At 62.0% G+C, this 13,894-nt stretch overlaps 2 protein-coding genes across 4 annotated transcripts; both read left to right on the top strand.

Annotated features, from left to right (window-relative positions):
• The first annotated feature begins 1,270 nt into the window (after nucleotides 1-1,270).
• On the top strand, nucleotides 1,271-10,620 carry NACC1 (nucleus accumbens associated 1). 3 transcript variants are annotated; one of them, XM_050987682.1, is made up of 7 exons: nucleotides 1,271-1,350; nucleotides 3,322-3,706; nucleotides 5,886-6,432; nucleotides 7,251-7,427; nucleotides 8,088-8,193; nucleotides 8,293-8,390; nucleotides 9,175-9,366. In XM_050987682.1, the coding sequence occupies exons 2-7, from the start codon at nucleotides 3,341-3,343 to the stop codon at nucleotides 9,237-9,239; spliced, it is 1,359 nt and encodes a 452-aa protein (XP_050843639.1). In that variant the 5' UTR covers nucleotides 1,271-1,350; nucleotides 3,322-3,340; the 3' UTR covers nucleotides 9,240-9,366. The 3 variants fall into 3 exon arrangements, with proteins under 3 accessions (XP_050843639.1, XP_050843640.1, XP_050843638.1); XM_050987683.1 differs by lacking the exon at nucleotides 9,175-9,366 and adding an exon at nucleotides 8,947-9,084; XM_050987681.1 differs by lacking the exon at nucleotides 9,175-9,366 and adding an exon at nucleotides 9,559-10,620 and having other exon boundaries at nucleotides 1,273-1,350.
• A 1,831-nt stretch (nucleotides 10,621-12,451) lies between these two features.
• On the top strand, nucleotides 12,452-13,829 carry LOC127061149 (basic proline-rich protein-like). Its single transcript, XM_050987680.1, has one exon. The coding sequence runs from the start codon at nucleotides 12,516-12,518 to the stop codon at nucleotides 13,401-13,403; it is 888 nt and encodes a 295-aa protein (XP_050843637.1). The 5' UTR covers nucleotides 12,452-12,515; the 3' UTR covers nucleotides 13,404-13,829.
• Nucleotides 13,830-13,894: the final 65 nt, after the last annotated feature.

The raw sequence follows: 13,894 nt of genomic DNA on the forward strand, positions 1-13,894 counted from the left end.
GCCGGGATTTATCGGGGCGTTATGCCGCAAAGGCTGCCGGGATATACCGGGGCGTTTTGCCGCAAAGCCTGCCGGGATTTATCGAGGCGTTATGCCGCAAAGGCTGCCGGGATTTATCGGGGCGTTATTGCCGCAAAGGCTGCCGGGATTTATCGAGGCGTTATTGCCGAAGAGGCCGCCGGGATATACCGGGGCGTTATTGCCGCAAAGGCTGCCGGGATATACCGGGGCGTTACTGCCGCAAGTAACGCTGGGATACATCGAGGCGTTACTGCCTCAAAGCGCGCCGGAATACATCAGGGCAGGATTGCCGCAAAGACTGCTAGGAGATACGGGGGCGGGACTGTAGCAAAGGATCCTGGGATACACCGGGGGTTACTGCCCCAGGACCCCCCTCGAGTGCCCTAAGACCCCCCAGGACCCCCTAGACCCCCCCTAAGCCCCACGGCTCCGGGGCCGCCCCCGACCCTTCCGAGGTCGCCCCGCCGTTGGGGGAAGCTCCGTCTATGGCGGGGGCACCGGGGGTCTCTGCAAAGGGTCCTGAGTGCGGTGGCTGTGGCGGGGGGGGGCTCACGGCAGCACCGGAACGGTTTTGGGGAGAAAACGGCGGAATTTGGGCGGGAAAGGGGGAGGAAACCCCCCCCCGGAAAAGGGGAGGAAGAGGCGGGGAATGGGAAGGGGGAAGGACACGGAAGCTCCGTGAGAAGGGGGAAACCCCCCAAAAACCGGGACCGGGGGGTCGCACCGAGCGTCCCCCTCCGCCACCCCCTCCCCAGCAGGTGGCAAGGCCGTGGGGGGCGCTAAACCCCCGGTGTGTCCCCCCCCCGTGCACTCCGGGTCTCCCTTTGTCCCCTCCTGTCCCCTCCGTGTCCCCCCCTCACCCGCGCGCACCGCCCCGCGCATTCCCCCCGCGCCGCCCCTCGCATGGGCGCCGCCATCTTGTGCCGCTCACGTGACCACGGCGGCCGCGCAGGGCCTTAAAACCTCCGCCCGCCGCTCCAAAACGCCACCCCGCGGCATTGCCCGCCGGCGGCGCGGCGAGGAACAGATTCCGCCGCACCCCTCCCGCAGGGCGCGGTGCGCCAGCACCCCGCACCTTTCCTCCGCACTCCCCCCGCCTTCCCCGCCCGTTCCCCGCTCGTTTTCCGCCTCTCCCGCCCGTTAAACCCCGCGCGGTCAGCGGGCGGCGCGGGTGGATGATTCGGCGCTCGGCTGGTCGCGCAGGCGCGGGGGGCGCGCTCGGCGCTCGGCCGGTCGCGCCTGCCGCACAATGAATGGCCGCTGAGCGCGGCGGCCCCGGGAGCGGCTCCGGCAGCGGCCGCGGCCCCAGCGCAGCGCCCCCGGCCCCCGGTAAGGCACGGACCCCCCTGCCCCGCCCCAAACCCACCCCCGTGCCCCTTGCACCGGCTCCCCGGTGCTCCGCTTCCCTCCCCCGCCGGGCCCGGTAACCCCCCCGCCGGTTCCCCCGGGCCTGCGGCGCCTCCCGCCCCGCCCCCCACCCCGGGGATCCCCCGGTTCCCCCGGGATGACGCCGCCGCCGCTGCTGCCGGGAATGGGGAGGGGGGGCTCTATCCGTGCCACCCCTCCCGCGCTGTGGGGATTGGGGTCCCCCCCCCATTGCGGACCCCCCCTGGGTTGGGGGTTTTGGGGACCCCACCCCAAATTTTGGGGTCCCCCCGGTGTCACCTCGGAGGGTTCGGGGGTCCCGTCCCGCCCCTGCTGGGCCCGAGGGGGCTCTGCTGTCCCCAGCCCAGGGAGGGGGGGACCCTTTGGGACCCCCATTTTGGGGTCCCTCTTCCTCTCCCCCAGCTGGGGGATTCACCGACCCCTCCCCAAAATTTGGGGACCCCCCCCTCATTTCTCCTCTGGGGTCTCCCCGTACCCCCCCAGGCCCAGGTCAGGCTCGGGGGTGTCTCCCCCAAACCCTGCGGCCCCCGGGCAGGGACCTGTCCCCTGTCCCCACACCTCAATGTCCCCTGTCCCCTGTCCATTCTCTGTCCCCATTCCTTGTCCCCAAACCCCAACGTCCCCATCCCCACACCCCATTCCCTGTCCCCACGTGTCCCCCATGTCCTGTGCCCCTGTCCCCACACCCCAATGTCTCCTGTCCCCCAATATCCGCCCCATTCCCTGTCCCCATGTGTCCCCAATGTCCCCAACGCCCCCCAAAGTCCCTGATGCCTCCCGCTGTCCCCCGTTGTCCCCAACACTCCTGTTGTCCCTGCCATCCCCAACACTCCCTGTTGCCCCCCAATGCCCCCAACACCCCCTGTGCTGTCCCCACTGTCCCCAATGCCCCTGCTGTCCCCTGTTGTCCCTGCTGTATCCTCAATGTCCCCAACACTCACAGTTGCCCCGCAATGTCCCGAAAGCCCCACTCTGTCCCCGCTGTCCCCCCAACGCCCCCAATGTCTCCCCACTGTCCCCATTACCCCCCAGTGTCCCCACACTGTCCCCAACTCCCCTCTCTGTCCCTGCTGTCCCCAATGCCCCCACAGTGTCCCCATCACCCTGTGTGTGGCCCAATGTCCCCAATGTCCCTGTCTGTCCCCGCAGGCCCTGCCCGGTGCCCGCCATGGCGCAGACGCTGCAGATGGAGATCCCCAACTCCTCTCTGTCCCCACTGTCCCCTCACTGTCCCCTCTATCCCCACTGTCCCCAACACCCCTCTATGCTGTCCCCAATGTCCCCACTGTCCCCAATGTCCCTGTCTGTCCCCGCAGGCCCTGCCTGGTGCCCGCCATGGCGCAGACGCTGCAGATGGAGATCCCCAATTCCCATCTCTGTCCCCTCTATCCCCAATGTCCCCAACACCCCTCTATGCTGTCCCCAATGTCCCCAACGTCCCTGTCTGTCCCCACAGGCCCTGCCCGGCGCCCGCCATGGCGCAGACGCTGCAGATGGAGATCCCCAATGTCCCATCACCCCCCAATGTCCCCTCACTGTCCCCAATGTCCCCAACGTCCCTGTCTGTCCCCACAGGCCCTGCCCAGCGCCCGCCATGGCGCAGACGCTGCAGATGGAGATCCCCAATGTCCCATCACCCCCCAATGTCCCCTCACTGTCCTCACTGTCCCCAACGTCCCTGTCTGTCCCCGCAGGCCCTGCCCGGCGCCCGCCATGGCGCAGACGCTGCAGATGGAGATCCCCAACTCCTCTCTGTCCCCACTGTCCCCTCACTGTCCCCAACGTCCCTGTCTGTTCCCGCAGGCCCTGCCCGGCGCCCGCCATGGCGCAGACGCTGCAGATGGAGATCCCCAACTCCCCCCATGATGTCCCCACTGTCCCCAATGTCCCCAACGTCCCTGTCTGTCCCCACAGGCCCTGCCCGGCGCCCGCCATGGCGCAGACGCTGCAGATGGAGATCCCCAATTTCGGGAACAGCATCCTGGAGTGCCTGAACGAGCAGCGCCTGCAGGGGCTCTTCTGCGACGTCTCGGTGGTGGTCAAGGGCCACGCCTTCAAAGCCCACCGGGCCGTGCTGGCCGCCAGCAGCTCCTACTTCCGAGACCTCTTCCACAGCTCCAAGAGCGCCGTGGTGGAGCTGCCGGCCGCCGTGCAGCCCCAGAGCTTCCAGCAGATCCTCAGCTTCTGCTACACCGGCCGGCTGAGCATGAACGTGGGGGACCAGTTCCTGCTGATGTACACGGCCGGCTTCCTGCAGATCCAGGAGATCATGGAGAAGGGCACCGAGTTCTTCCTCAAGGTGGGCACTGGGTGGGGGCTGGGCTGGGGGTTTGTGGGGTTAGGTGGGTTGTGTTGCCTCATGTCACGTCATATCACATCTATATAATACCATATTTGTGATATTATAGAGATCACAATACATATATGGTATTGTATAGGTTATATTGCATCATATCACATCATGTTGCAGCTGTATAATGTCATTTTGTGATATTAAAGAGATTATAGTACATATATGGTATTGTATAGGTTATATTGCATCATATCACATCATGTTGCAGCTGTATAATGTCATTTTTGTGATATTAAGAGATTATAGTACATATATGGTGTCACATAGATTATATCGCATCATATCACATCTATATAATATCGTATTTGTGATATTATATAGATCATATTACATCATGTATGATATATACATTATATTGCATCATATCACATCATATTGCAGCTATATAATGTCATATTTGTGATATTATAGAGATTATAGTACATATATGGTATTACCTAGATCATATTACATCTATATAATGTCATATTTATGATATTATATAGCTCATAGTACATCACATATGATATATAGGTTATATTGCATCATATCACATCATATTGCATCTGTATAATACCATATTTGTGATATTATATAGATCATACTACATCATATATGATATTTTATAGATTCTATTACATCTATGTAATATCATATTTATTATATAGATCATATCATAAATATAATATATTTATGACATTATATAAATATAATATCATATTTATGATATTATATAGATCATAGTACATCAGATATGTTACTATGTAGATTATATTATATCATAAAACATGATGCAATATAATCTATATAATATCATAAAACATTAAATCAGCCTTCTCCACCATGGGACTCACAGATCATATTGTGTCATATTGAATCATATAAAATCATAATTATATAATAGAATGCCACAATTATATCTATTTAATATCGTAATTATATAATGTCATAATTCTCTCATGTCGTTATCATATTCTACCATATCCTATTATATTAATAATTATGATATTAATGTATAATGTATGTGTAATACAGTGGCAGGAAATGATGATTCTGACTCCCGTGGTGTTAGAAGGCTGATTTATTATTTTATATAGTAATATTAATATATATGTTTAATATAATATTGTGTATAACTTAATATGAAGTAATATGATACGATATAATACAATACCATATAATATAATATAATATAATATAATATAATATAATATAATATAATAATATAATATAGATATAATATACTAATATACTATAATATAATATAATAGTAATATAATATAATCAATATAATATAGCACAATATAATACAACACAATATAATACAACACAATGTAATACAACACAATGTATACAACACAATGTAATACAATACAATACCATACAATATAATATAGTACAATGTAATATAATACCATATAATACAATATAATGCAGTACAATATAATAAATTGCAATATAATACAATATAATGCAATACAATATAATACCATATAATACAGTACAAAATAATATAATATAACACAATGTAATACAATACAATATAATAAATTGCAATATAATTCAATATAATACAATATAATGTAATACAGTATAATATAAACCAAGATAATATAGTACAATATAATGCAATATAATATAATATAATACAGTATAATATAATACAACACCATATAATACTGTATAATACAATATAATACAGTACAATGTAATAAATTGCAATATAATTCAATATTATACAATATAATTGTATATATATAATACAGTATAGTATAATACAATATAATAGAGTACAATACAATTCAATATAATATAATACAGTACAATGCAAAGCAATGGGATACAATGTAATACATGTAACCCAATGATACAATGTAATACAGTGATACAATGTAATACAATGATACAATGTAATACAATACAGTATAATATAGTATAATATAAATAAGAATAATAAATACAATCTAATAATAAATCGCCCTTCTAGCACCCCCTCACCTCCACCCTCCCTCCCTCACCTCCCCCAACCCTTCCCCCCTCCCCACCACCCCAACCCCCTCTCACCAAAACCCGATGGAAAAAAAACCCTCTTTTTTTTTTATAATTTTTAAATTTTATTTTTATTTTTTCTGTCTACCCCGTGCAGGTGAGCTCCCCGAGCTGCGACTCGCAGGGGCTGCACGGTGACGAGACGCCGGGCTCGGAGCCGCAGAGCCCGGTGGCGCAGACCTCGGCGGCGCAGGGCTGGCCGGCCGCGCTGCCGCTGCTCTCGCGGGTCAAGACGGAGCAGGGCGAGCCCGACGGCGTGCAGTGCACCTTCGTGGTCAAGCGCCTGTGGGACGGCGCCGCCAAGGACTCCTCCTCCTCCTCCTCCTCTTCCTCCTCGGCCGGTGCTAACGGCAGCAGGAAGATGGCCAAGTTCTCCGAGGCGGCGCCGCGGCAGAGCGCGCCCGGTGCCGGCGGGACCGGAGGGGCCGCCCCGGTGTCGGTGCCCGCGGCGCCGGTCCCGGGCACGGCCGCTGATCAGACCAGCCCCGGGGGAACGTCCAGCGCCTACACCAGCGACAGCCCCGGCTCCTTCCACAACGAGGAGGATGAGGAGGAGGATGCGGGAGAGGAAGGCTCGGACGAGCAGTACCGGCAGATCTGTAACATGTACACCATGTACAGCATGATGAACGTGGGGCCTGCAGGTATGGGGGGGTCCTGGGGGGGCTTGGGGGGTTTGGGGGACTCCTGAGGGGCTTGGGGGGCTCTGGGGAGGGTCCTGGGGGTCCTGGTGTGGGAGCAGTAGCGGCAGATCTGTAACATGTACACCATGTACAGCATGATGAACGTGGGGCCTGCAGGTATGGGGGGGTCCTGGGGGGGCTTGGGGGGTTTGGGGGGCTCTGGGGAGGGTCCTGGGGGGCTCTGGGGGTCCTGGTGTGGGAGCAGTACAGGCAGATCTGTAACATGTAACACCATGAACGTGGGGCCTGCAGGTATTGGGGAGGGGTCTGGGGGGGTCTGTGGAGCTCTGGGGAGGGTCCTGGGGGACTTTGGGAGGGGTCCTGAAGTGTTCTGGGGGGGGCTCTGGGGGTGTGGCTGTGGGGGAGACCCCGCCCCATTTAAGGTGTGGTTAGAAGGTGTGGGCGTGGCCTGGTAGGGTCCCTCCCTGTCCTCCCCCCACCTCATTCCTGTGTCATCCCCCCAGAATTTTCAATCTGGACGCCCCCTCCCCACCACAGGTGACACCACAAAGGTGACACCACAAAGGTGACACCACAAGGGTGCCAGGGACCCCCAAAGCCCCCTCCCCACAGCACCCAGAGCTCCATCCCCACCTCCCCCCACCCTCTGCCCCCTCCCCAGCTGCAGAGAAGGTGGGGGCCCTGCCCAAGGAGCCCCCCACAGGTGACACCACAAAGGTGACACCACAAAGGTGACACCTCAGGGGTGCCAGGGACCCCCAAAGCCCCCTCCCCACAGCACCCAGAGCTCCATCCCCGTGTCCCCCCCCCACCCCCAGCGGCAGAGAAGGTGGAGGCCCTGCCCGAGCAGCCCCCCCCGGAGCCCCGGGCCCGCGCCCGCCTGCGCCAGGACCTGGCATCGCTGCCAGCCGAGCTCGTCACCCAGATCGGGAACCGCTGCCACCCCAAGCTCTACGACGAGGGCGACCCCGCCGAGAAGCTGGAGCTGGTCACCGGTACCGGGCACACCGGGAGGGGGGGGGGTCACCGGTACCGGGCACACCGGGAGGGGGGGTCACAGGGTCACCGGTACCGGGCACACCGGGAGGGGGGGTCACAGGGTCACTGGTACCGGGCACACCGGGGGGGGGTCAGGGGGGGTCACCGGTACCGGGCACACCGGGAGCAGGGGGTGGGTCACCAGTACCGGGCACACCAGGGGGGGGGTCGGGGGGGGTCACCGGTATCGGGGCACTCCAGGAGGGGGAGTCAGGGGGGGTCACCGGTACCGGGCACACCGGGAAGGGGGGGTCACAGGGTCACCAGGACAGAATGGGAGGGGTGGTCACCGGTACTGGGACAAACTGGGAGGGGTGGGCGCCAGTACTGGTACCCCCCTGACCCCCCTGTCCCCCTATCCCCTGTCCCCCCGTCCCTCTGTGTCCCCTGTCCCCTCTCCCCTTCTCCCCCCTCTCCCCTCTGTCCCCCTGTCCCTCCATCCCTCTGTCCCTCTGTCCCCCTATCCTCTGTCCCCCTGTCCCCCCTGTGTCCCCTGACCCCCCTGTGTCCAATGTCCCCCTCTGTCCCCTGTCCCCCTGTCCCTCTGTGTTCCCTGTCCCTCTGTGTCCCCTGTCCCTCTGTGTCCCCTGTCCCCCTGTCCCTGTCGCTGTGCCCAGGTACCAACGTGTACATCACGCGGGCACAGCTGATGAACTGCCACGTCAGCGCGGGCACGCGGCACAAGGTGCTGCTGCGCCGCCTGCTCGCCTCCTTCTTCGACAGGTGAGACCCCTCCCCACCCAGGGGCGCCCCCCGCCCCACCCCGGGGCACCAGGGGGGTTTTTTTCTGGGGTTCAGAACGGGGATTTTGGGGTCCTGCAGGAACACGCTGGCCAACAGCTGCGGCACCGGGATCCGCTCGTCCACCAACGACCCCAGCAGGAAACCGCTGGACAGCCGGGTGCTGCACGCTGTCAAATGTGAGGAGGGGGCTTCAGGGGGCAGCTGGGGGGGCTGCACGCTGTCAAATGTGAGGAGGGGGCTTCGGGGGGCTGCACGCTGTCAAATGTGAGGAGGGGGCTGGGGGGGCTGCACGCTGTCAAATGTGAGGAGGGGGCTGGGGGGGCTGCACGCTGTCAAATGTGAGGAGGGGGCTGGGGGGGCTGCACGCTGTCAAATGTGAGGAGGGGGCTTCAGGGGGCAGCTGGGGGGGCTGCACGCTGTCAAATGTGAGGAGGGGGCTTCGGGGGGCGGCTGGGGGGGGGCTTCGCTGGGGTGGAGGGGTCGGGGGAGCCGGGGAAGGAACGCTGAGGGTGGGGGGGAGAAGGGGAAAGGGGAGGAGGGGGAGAGGGCGACCCCAGGGAGGACAGGAGGGACCTCAGAGAGGGGGCAAGGTGGGACAGGAGTGACCCCAGGGCTAGGGACCCCCCCCACCAGACTTGGGGTGCCCACTGCCCATGTCCCCAGGTCCCCCCTGCCCCTGTCCCCAGGTCCCTGGCTGTCCCCTGACCCCGTCCCCACCTGTCCCCTCCCCAGTTTACTGCCAGAGCTTCACTCCCAACTTCAAGAAGAGCAAGGGACAGGAGGGACCCCAGGACTAGGGACTCCCCCCACCAGACTTGGGGTGCCCTGGCTGCCCCCTGCCCCTGTCCCCAGGTCCCTGGCTGCCCCCTAACCCCATCCCCGGGTCCCTGGCTGCCCCCTGCCCCTGTCCCCAGGTCCCTGGCTGTCCCCTGACCCCGTCCCCACCTGTCCCCTCCCCAGTTTACTGCCAGAGCTTCACTCCCAACTTCAAGAAGAGCAAGGGACAGGAGGGACCCCAGGACTAGGGACTCCCCCCACCAGACTTGGGGTGCCCTGGCTGCCCCCTGCCCCTGTCCCCAGGTCCCTGGCTGTCCACTGACCCCATCCCCAGGTCCCTGGCTGCCCCCTGCCCCCGTCCCCAGGTCCTTGGCTGCCCCCTGCCCCTGTCCCCAGGTCCCTGGCTGTCCCCTAACCCCATCCCCACCTGTCCCCCTCCCCAGTTTACTGCCAGAACTTCGCCCCCAACTTCAAGGAGAGCAAAGGACAGGAGGGACCCCCACCCAAACCCAGACTCGGGGTGCCCTGGCTGCCCCCTGACCCCGTCCCCACCTGTCCCCTCCCCAGTTTACTGCCAGAACTTCGCCCCCAATTTCAAGGAGAGCGAGATGAACGCCATCGCGGCCGACATGTGCACCAACGCGCGGCGCGTGGTGCGCAAGAGCTGGATCCCCAAGCTGAAGCTGCTGATGGCCGAGGGCGACTCCTACACCTCCTTCATCAACGACACGGGCAAGCTGGAGCCCGAGCTCATGGGCCCCGAGCCCCCCTTCGAGGCGGGGGGGCCCGAGCCCGAGGGGGGGCCGGCGGGGGAGGGGCTGCAGTGACCCCCACCCCCCCCCCTTCCCCCCTGAGCCCACCCCTCCTGGAGTGGGGAGGGGTTCTGACCTGAAATGGGGGGGGTGACCCCTCCTGTGAGCCCCTCAGTGCACCCTGTAGGAGTAGGGACCCCTCCCCAGACAGGGTCAGCCCATGGGGGGGGACCCCTCAAGCCCCCTCCCCAAAGTGGGGAGGGGATTCTGGCCTGAATTAGGGGGGAGGGCAGTGATGTCCCCCCCACCCCCCTCAGTGCACCCTGTAGGAGTAGGGACCCCTCCCCCAGGACAGGTGAGGGGTGTAGGGACCCCTCCCCTTCAGGGGCTGGGACCCCCCCTCAGGGGTAGGGACACCCCCCAAAGTGGGGAGGGGGGAATTCCACCCTAAAATGAGGGGGGGCTCCCCCATGACCCCCTCATTGCACCCTGTAAGAGTAAGGACCCCCCCCCAGACAGGTGAGGGGTGTAGGGACCCCTCCCCAAAAAGGGGGAGGGTCCCACCAGCAAGGGACCTGTGTGGTTTAGGGACCCCCCCCCTCAAACCCAGATGGGCACTCCCAGGGGCTGGGACCCCCTCTCAGGGGCTGAGACCCCCCCTCAGGGGCTGGGACCCCCCACTGAGGCCCTGGTGGGTCCTGTGTCCCCCCCCCGAGAATTTTGGGGGTATTTGGGGGGGGAGGGGAGGGGGCAGCAGCCTCTTGGCACAAGCGCAGCTGCCCCCCCCCCCCCCCCAGCATTTGGGGGGGCCCAAAGGGGGGTCTGGGGTCTTGTGCCCTCCCCCCCCCCTTCGTGTGCACCCCCTGTTCCCCTCCAGGCACCCGCATGTGTGTCCCCCCCCGTGTCCCCCCCCCAGGGACCCCCAGAGCCCTGGGCAGCCCCCCCCGCATGTGTCCCCCCCCAGGTGACCTCTGTGCCCCCTGCCCCCCCCCCCCCAGGTCACCTGTCCCCAGGTGTGTGTCCCCAGGTGTGTCACAAAGAGGGGGGGGGTCTCACCTGTCTGTGTGTGTGTGTGTCCCCCCCCCAAATTGGGAGGGGTCCCCGTTATTGTAACCCCCCCTCCCCACGCTGGGGGGGGGACAGGGACACCCTGAGTGGGGGGGGGGACACGGGGACCCCTCCCCCCCGTCCCCAGGGTTTGGCTCCAAAGGGGAAACTGAGGCACGGTTTGCTGAGAACCCCCCCTGGGAGTGGGGGGGGGTCACCAGGAGCCTCCCCCCCTCCTGCTCATCCTGGGGGGGGTCCGGGGGTGTCCCCAGGTGTGCCCCCCCCCCATTGCCCCCCCCTCCCCCCCCCAGGTCTCCTGACGTTTGGTCAAGTGCCTTACCCGCCCCTCCCCCCGCGCTCCCTCCGCGTCTCCGCTGCCCCCCCCGCCCCCCCCAGCACGGGGTGGGGGCACAGGGACCCCCCCCAAACCCCAATTCCCCTCCCCCACGGCCTGGGTTCCCCCTTTTTCACCCCCCCCCCCCATTCCCGTGCCTCAGTTTCCCCTTTTGTCTCCCGAGGAATGGGAGGGGTCTCCCTGCTGTCCCCCCCACCCCTCCCCAAATCGGGGTCCATCTCTTCGTTCTCCCCCTTCCCCTCTCTCTGCTGTACAGAATTTGGGGGGTGGGGGGCGCATGGACCCCCCCCCACCCCGTGCTTGGCTTCCCCTCCCCCCCCCAGTGTCTGTCCTGTGTAATGAAGTGCCAAGACCTCCCCCCCCCCACTCCCGGACAAACCCCCCTAAGGGGCCATTCTGCAGCGCCCCCAGACCCACCGGGACCCCTCCCCACCCCCCTGGGACCCCCCCCAAATCAGAGCCCCCCCCCCCCCCCCCCGACGCTGGAGGTTGCACATGAACTGCTGTTGGGCGCGAGGGAGCGTGTGAATAGTGAAAATAAACACAGAGTTTGTAACAGCCGCGCCCCCGACCCCCAAAAACGGCCCCGGGGGGTGCCGAAATGGGGAGGGGGTCCCGAAAAACCCCGGGGAAGGCGCGCAGGAGGCGGTTCCGCCCCCTTTTGCCCTTATATGGGCATGCGGATGCGGATTTCGCGCCTTTTCCTGCGCTCGGCTCCGCCCCCTTCCCGTGACGTCAGCGTTGCCTTATATGGACATGGAAGTGGGGGCGAGGAGGGGATCCCCGGGTGAGGTGGGGGAGGGGTTGCGGGGATCCCCCCAAATTCTTGGAGGGGCACAGGAGCCGCTCAAACACAGGGGAGGGGGTGCAGAGACCCCTCCTCAAAATCATGGGGGGCACAGGGACCCCCCAAAATAGGGGAGGGGGTGCAGAGACCCCTCCCCCCAAAAAATGGGGGGTCACAGGGATCCCCTAAATAAATGGGAGGGGACACAGGGACCCCTCCCCAAAATCATGGGGAGCACAGGGACCCCCTCCTCAAAACTTCACTGGGACCGCACGCCCCCTCCCCCAAACCATGCGGCGGCCCCACCTCGGGCAGGGGGGACCCCTCCCCAATTTTCACCGGGACCCCAAATCCATTTTTTTGGTGGGGGGGTACAGACCCGACCCCGCCCGGGGCACGGAGCCCCCCCAGACCCATTTCCGTCCCCGGGACCGGATGCGGTGGCGGCGGCCGGGGGGGGCCCGGGGCGGTCCCGGAGCCGCCGCGGGGCCGGATGCGGTGGCGGGGGGGGCACGGGGGGGGTCGGGGCGGTACAAGAAGCGCGGCGGGGCCGTCCCGGAGCATTCCCGGGGCCGCCGCCGCCATGGAGGAGGCGCAGCGGCTGCTGACGGTGTCGGTGTGGAAGCTTTACCGGTGCCGGGTGCGGCGGGGCGGCCTCCGCCTCCACCGGAGCCTGCAGCTCTCGCTGCTCGTCCGCGCCGCCCGACACCGGTACCTGAGCGCCCGAGCGGCCGCCGGGATCCTCCCGGGACCGGAGATTACCGGGGCTGCGGAGAGCGGAGCGACCCCCGGACCGGAGATTACCGGGGCTACGATTCCGGTACCGGAGCTTCCCGCGGCTACGGAGAGCGGAGCGACCCCCGGACCGGAGATTACCGGGGCTGCGGAGAGCGGAGCGATCCCGGTACCGGAGATTACCGGGGCTACGGAGAGCGGAGCGATCCCGGTACCGGAGATTACCGGGCCTACGGAGAGCGGAGCGACCCCCGCACCGGGGGACCCCCAGTGCCCGAACACACCGAGTGCGGACCGACCGAGCAACCGGACCGAGCGGAAATGGGGGAACCCCCTGAGGGACTGCACCGGGGACCACCGGAACCCACCGAGCGGAGCCCCCCGCAGTGAATCCCCGGGGGTACCGGGGATCCCCCCTGGGCGACCGAGAGAGGACCCCCCGAGCCCCGTGAACCGGGACCTCCCACCGACCGCGGATCCGCGTTCCGCCCCGGGCCCCACCAACCGGGACCCCCCTCCCGCTTCCCCCGGCCCTCCCCGGTCCACCGGAGCCCCCCGGGCCGGGCAGAAGCGGCGCAGCTGCGGCTCGGCGGGGCCGGGCCGGGGGCCGGTACCGAGCAAACGGGCGCGGCTGGAGGCGGAGGCACCGCCGGTGCCACCGGGGCCGCCCGGGCGCTGCTCGGGGCCGCCCGCAGCCGCCTTCGGCTTCCTGGTCCGCGCCGTCGGGGCGTGCTGAGCCCTCCGGGGAGCCCCGGGACACGGAACTTAACGGGGACACACCCGGACACACGGACATTAACGGGGAACCCCCCGGGACACACGGACGTTAACGGAAATCCCCTCGGACACGCGGATCCGGTTCTGGAAACCCCCGGACATTAACGGAGAGCCCCCCGGGACACGCGGAACTTCACGGGGAACTCCCCCAGGACACGCGGTTCCGGTTCTGGACCCTCCCGGACACACGGACATGAACGGGGATCTCCCGGTGGAACGGAACCGGACACGCACGGACTCCCGGGGCTCCCGGTGGGGTTCTTCCCCCCCCTCCCCCTCTCGCTCTTGGTGGGGGGGGGGGCTCCAGGCTGGCCCTGCCCCCTCCCCCCCGTTAATTACCCTTAATTATTATTTTGTTAATTAATTAAAAATCAATTAAAAGTGGGGTTTGTGCAGCCGCTGCCTCGGGGAGGGGGGGGAAGGTTTTTTTGGGGGGGATTGAGGGATTTG

This window comes from Serinus canaria, unplaced genomic scaffold (assembly GCF_022539315.1).
Source record: "Serinus canaria isolate serCan28SL12 unplaced genomic scaffold, serCan2020 HiC_scaffold_115, whole genome shotgun sequence".
Lineage (NCBI taxonomy): Eukaryota > Metazoa > Chordata > Aves > Passeriformes > Fringillidae > Serinus > Serinus canaria.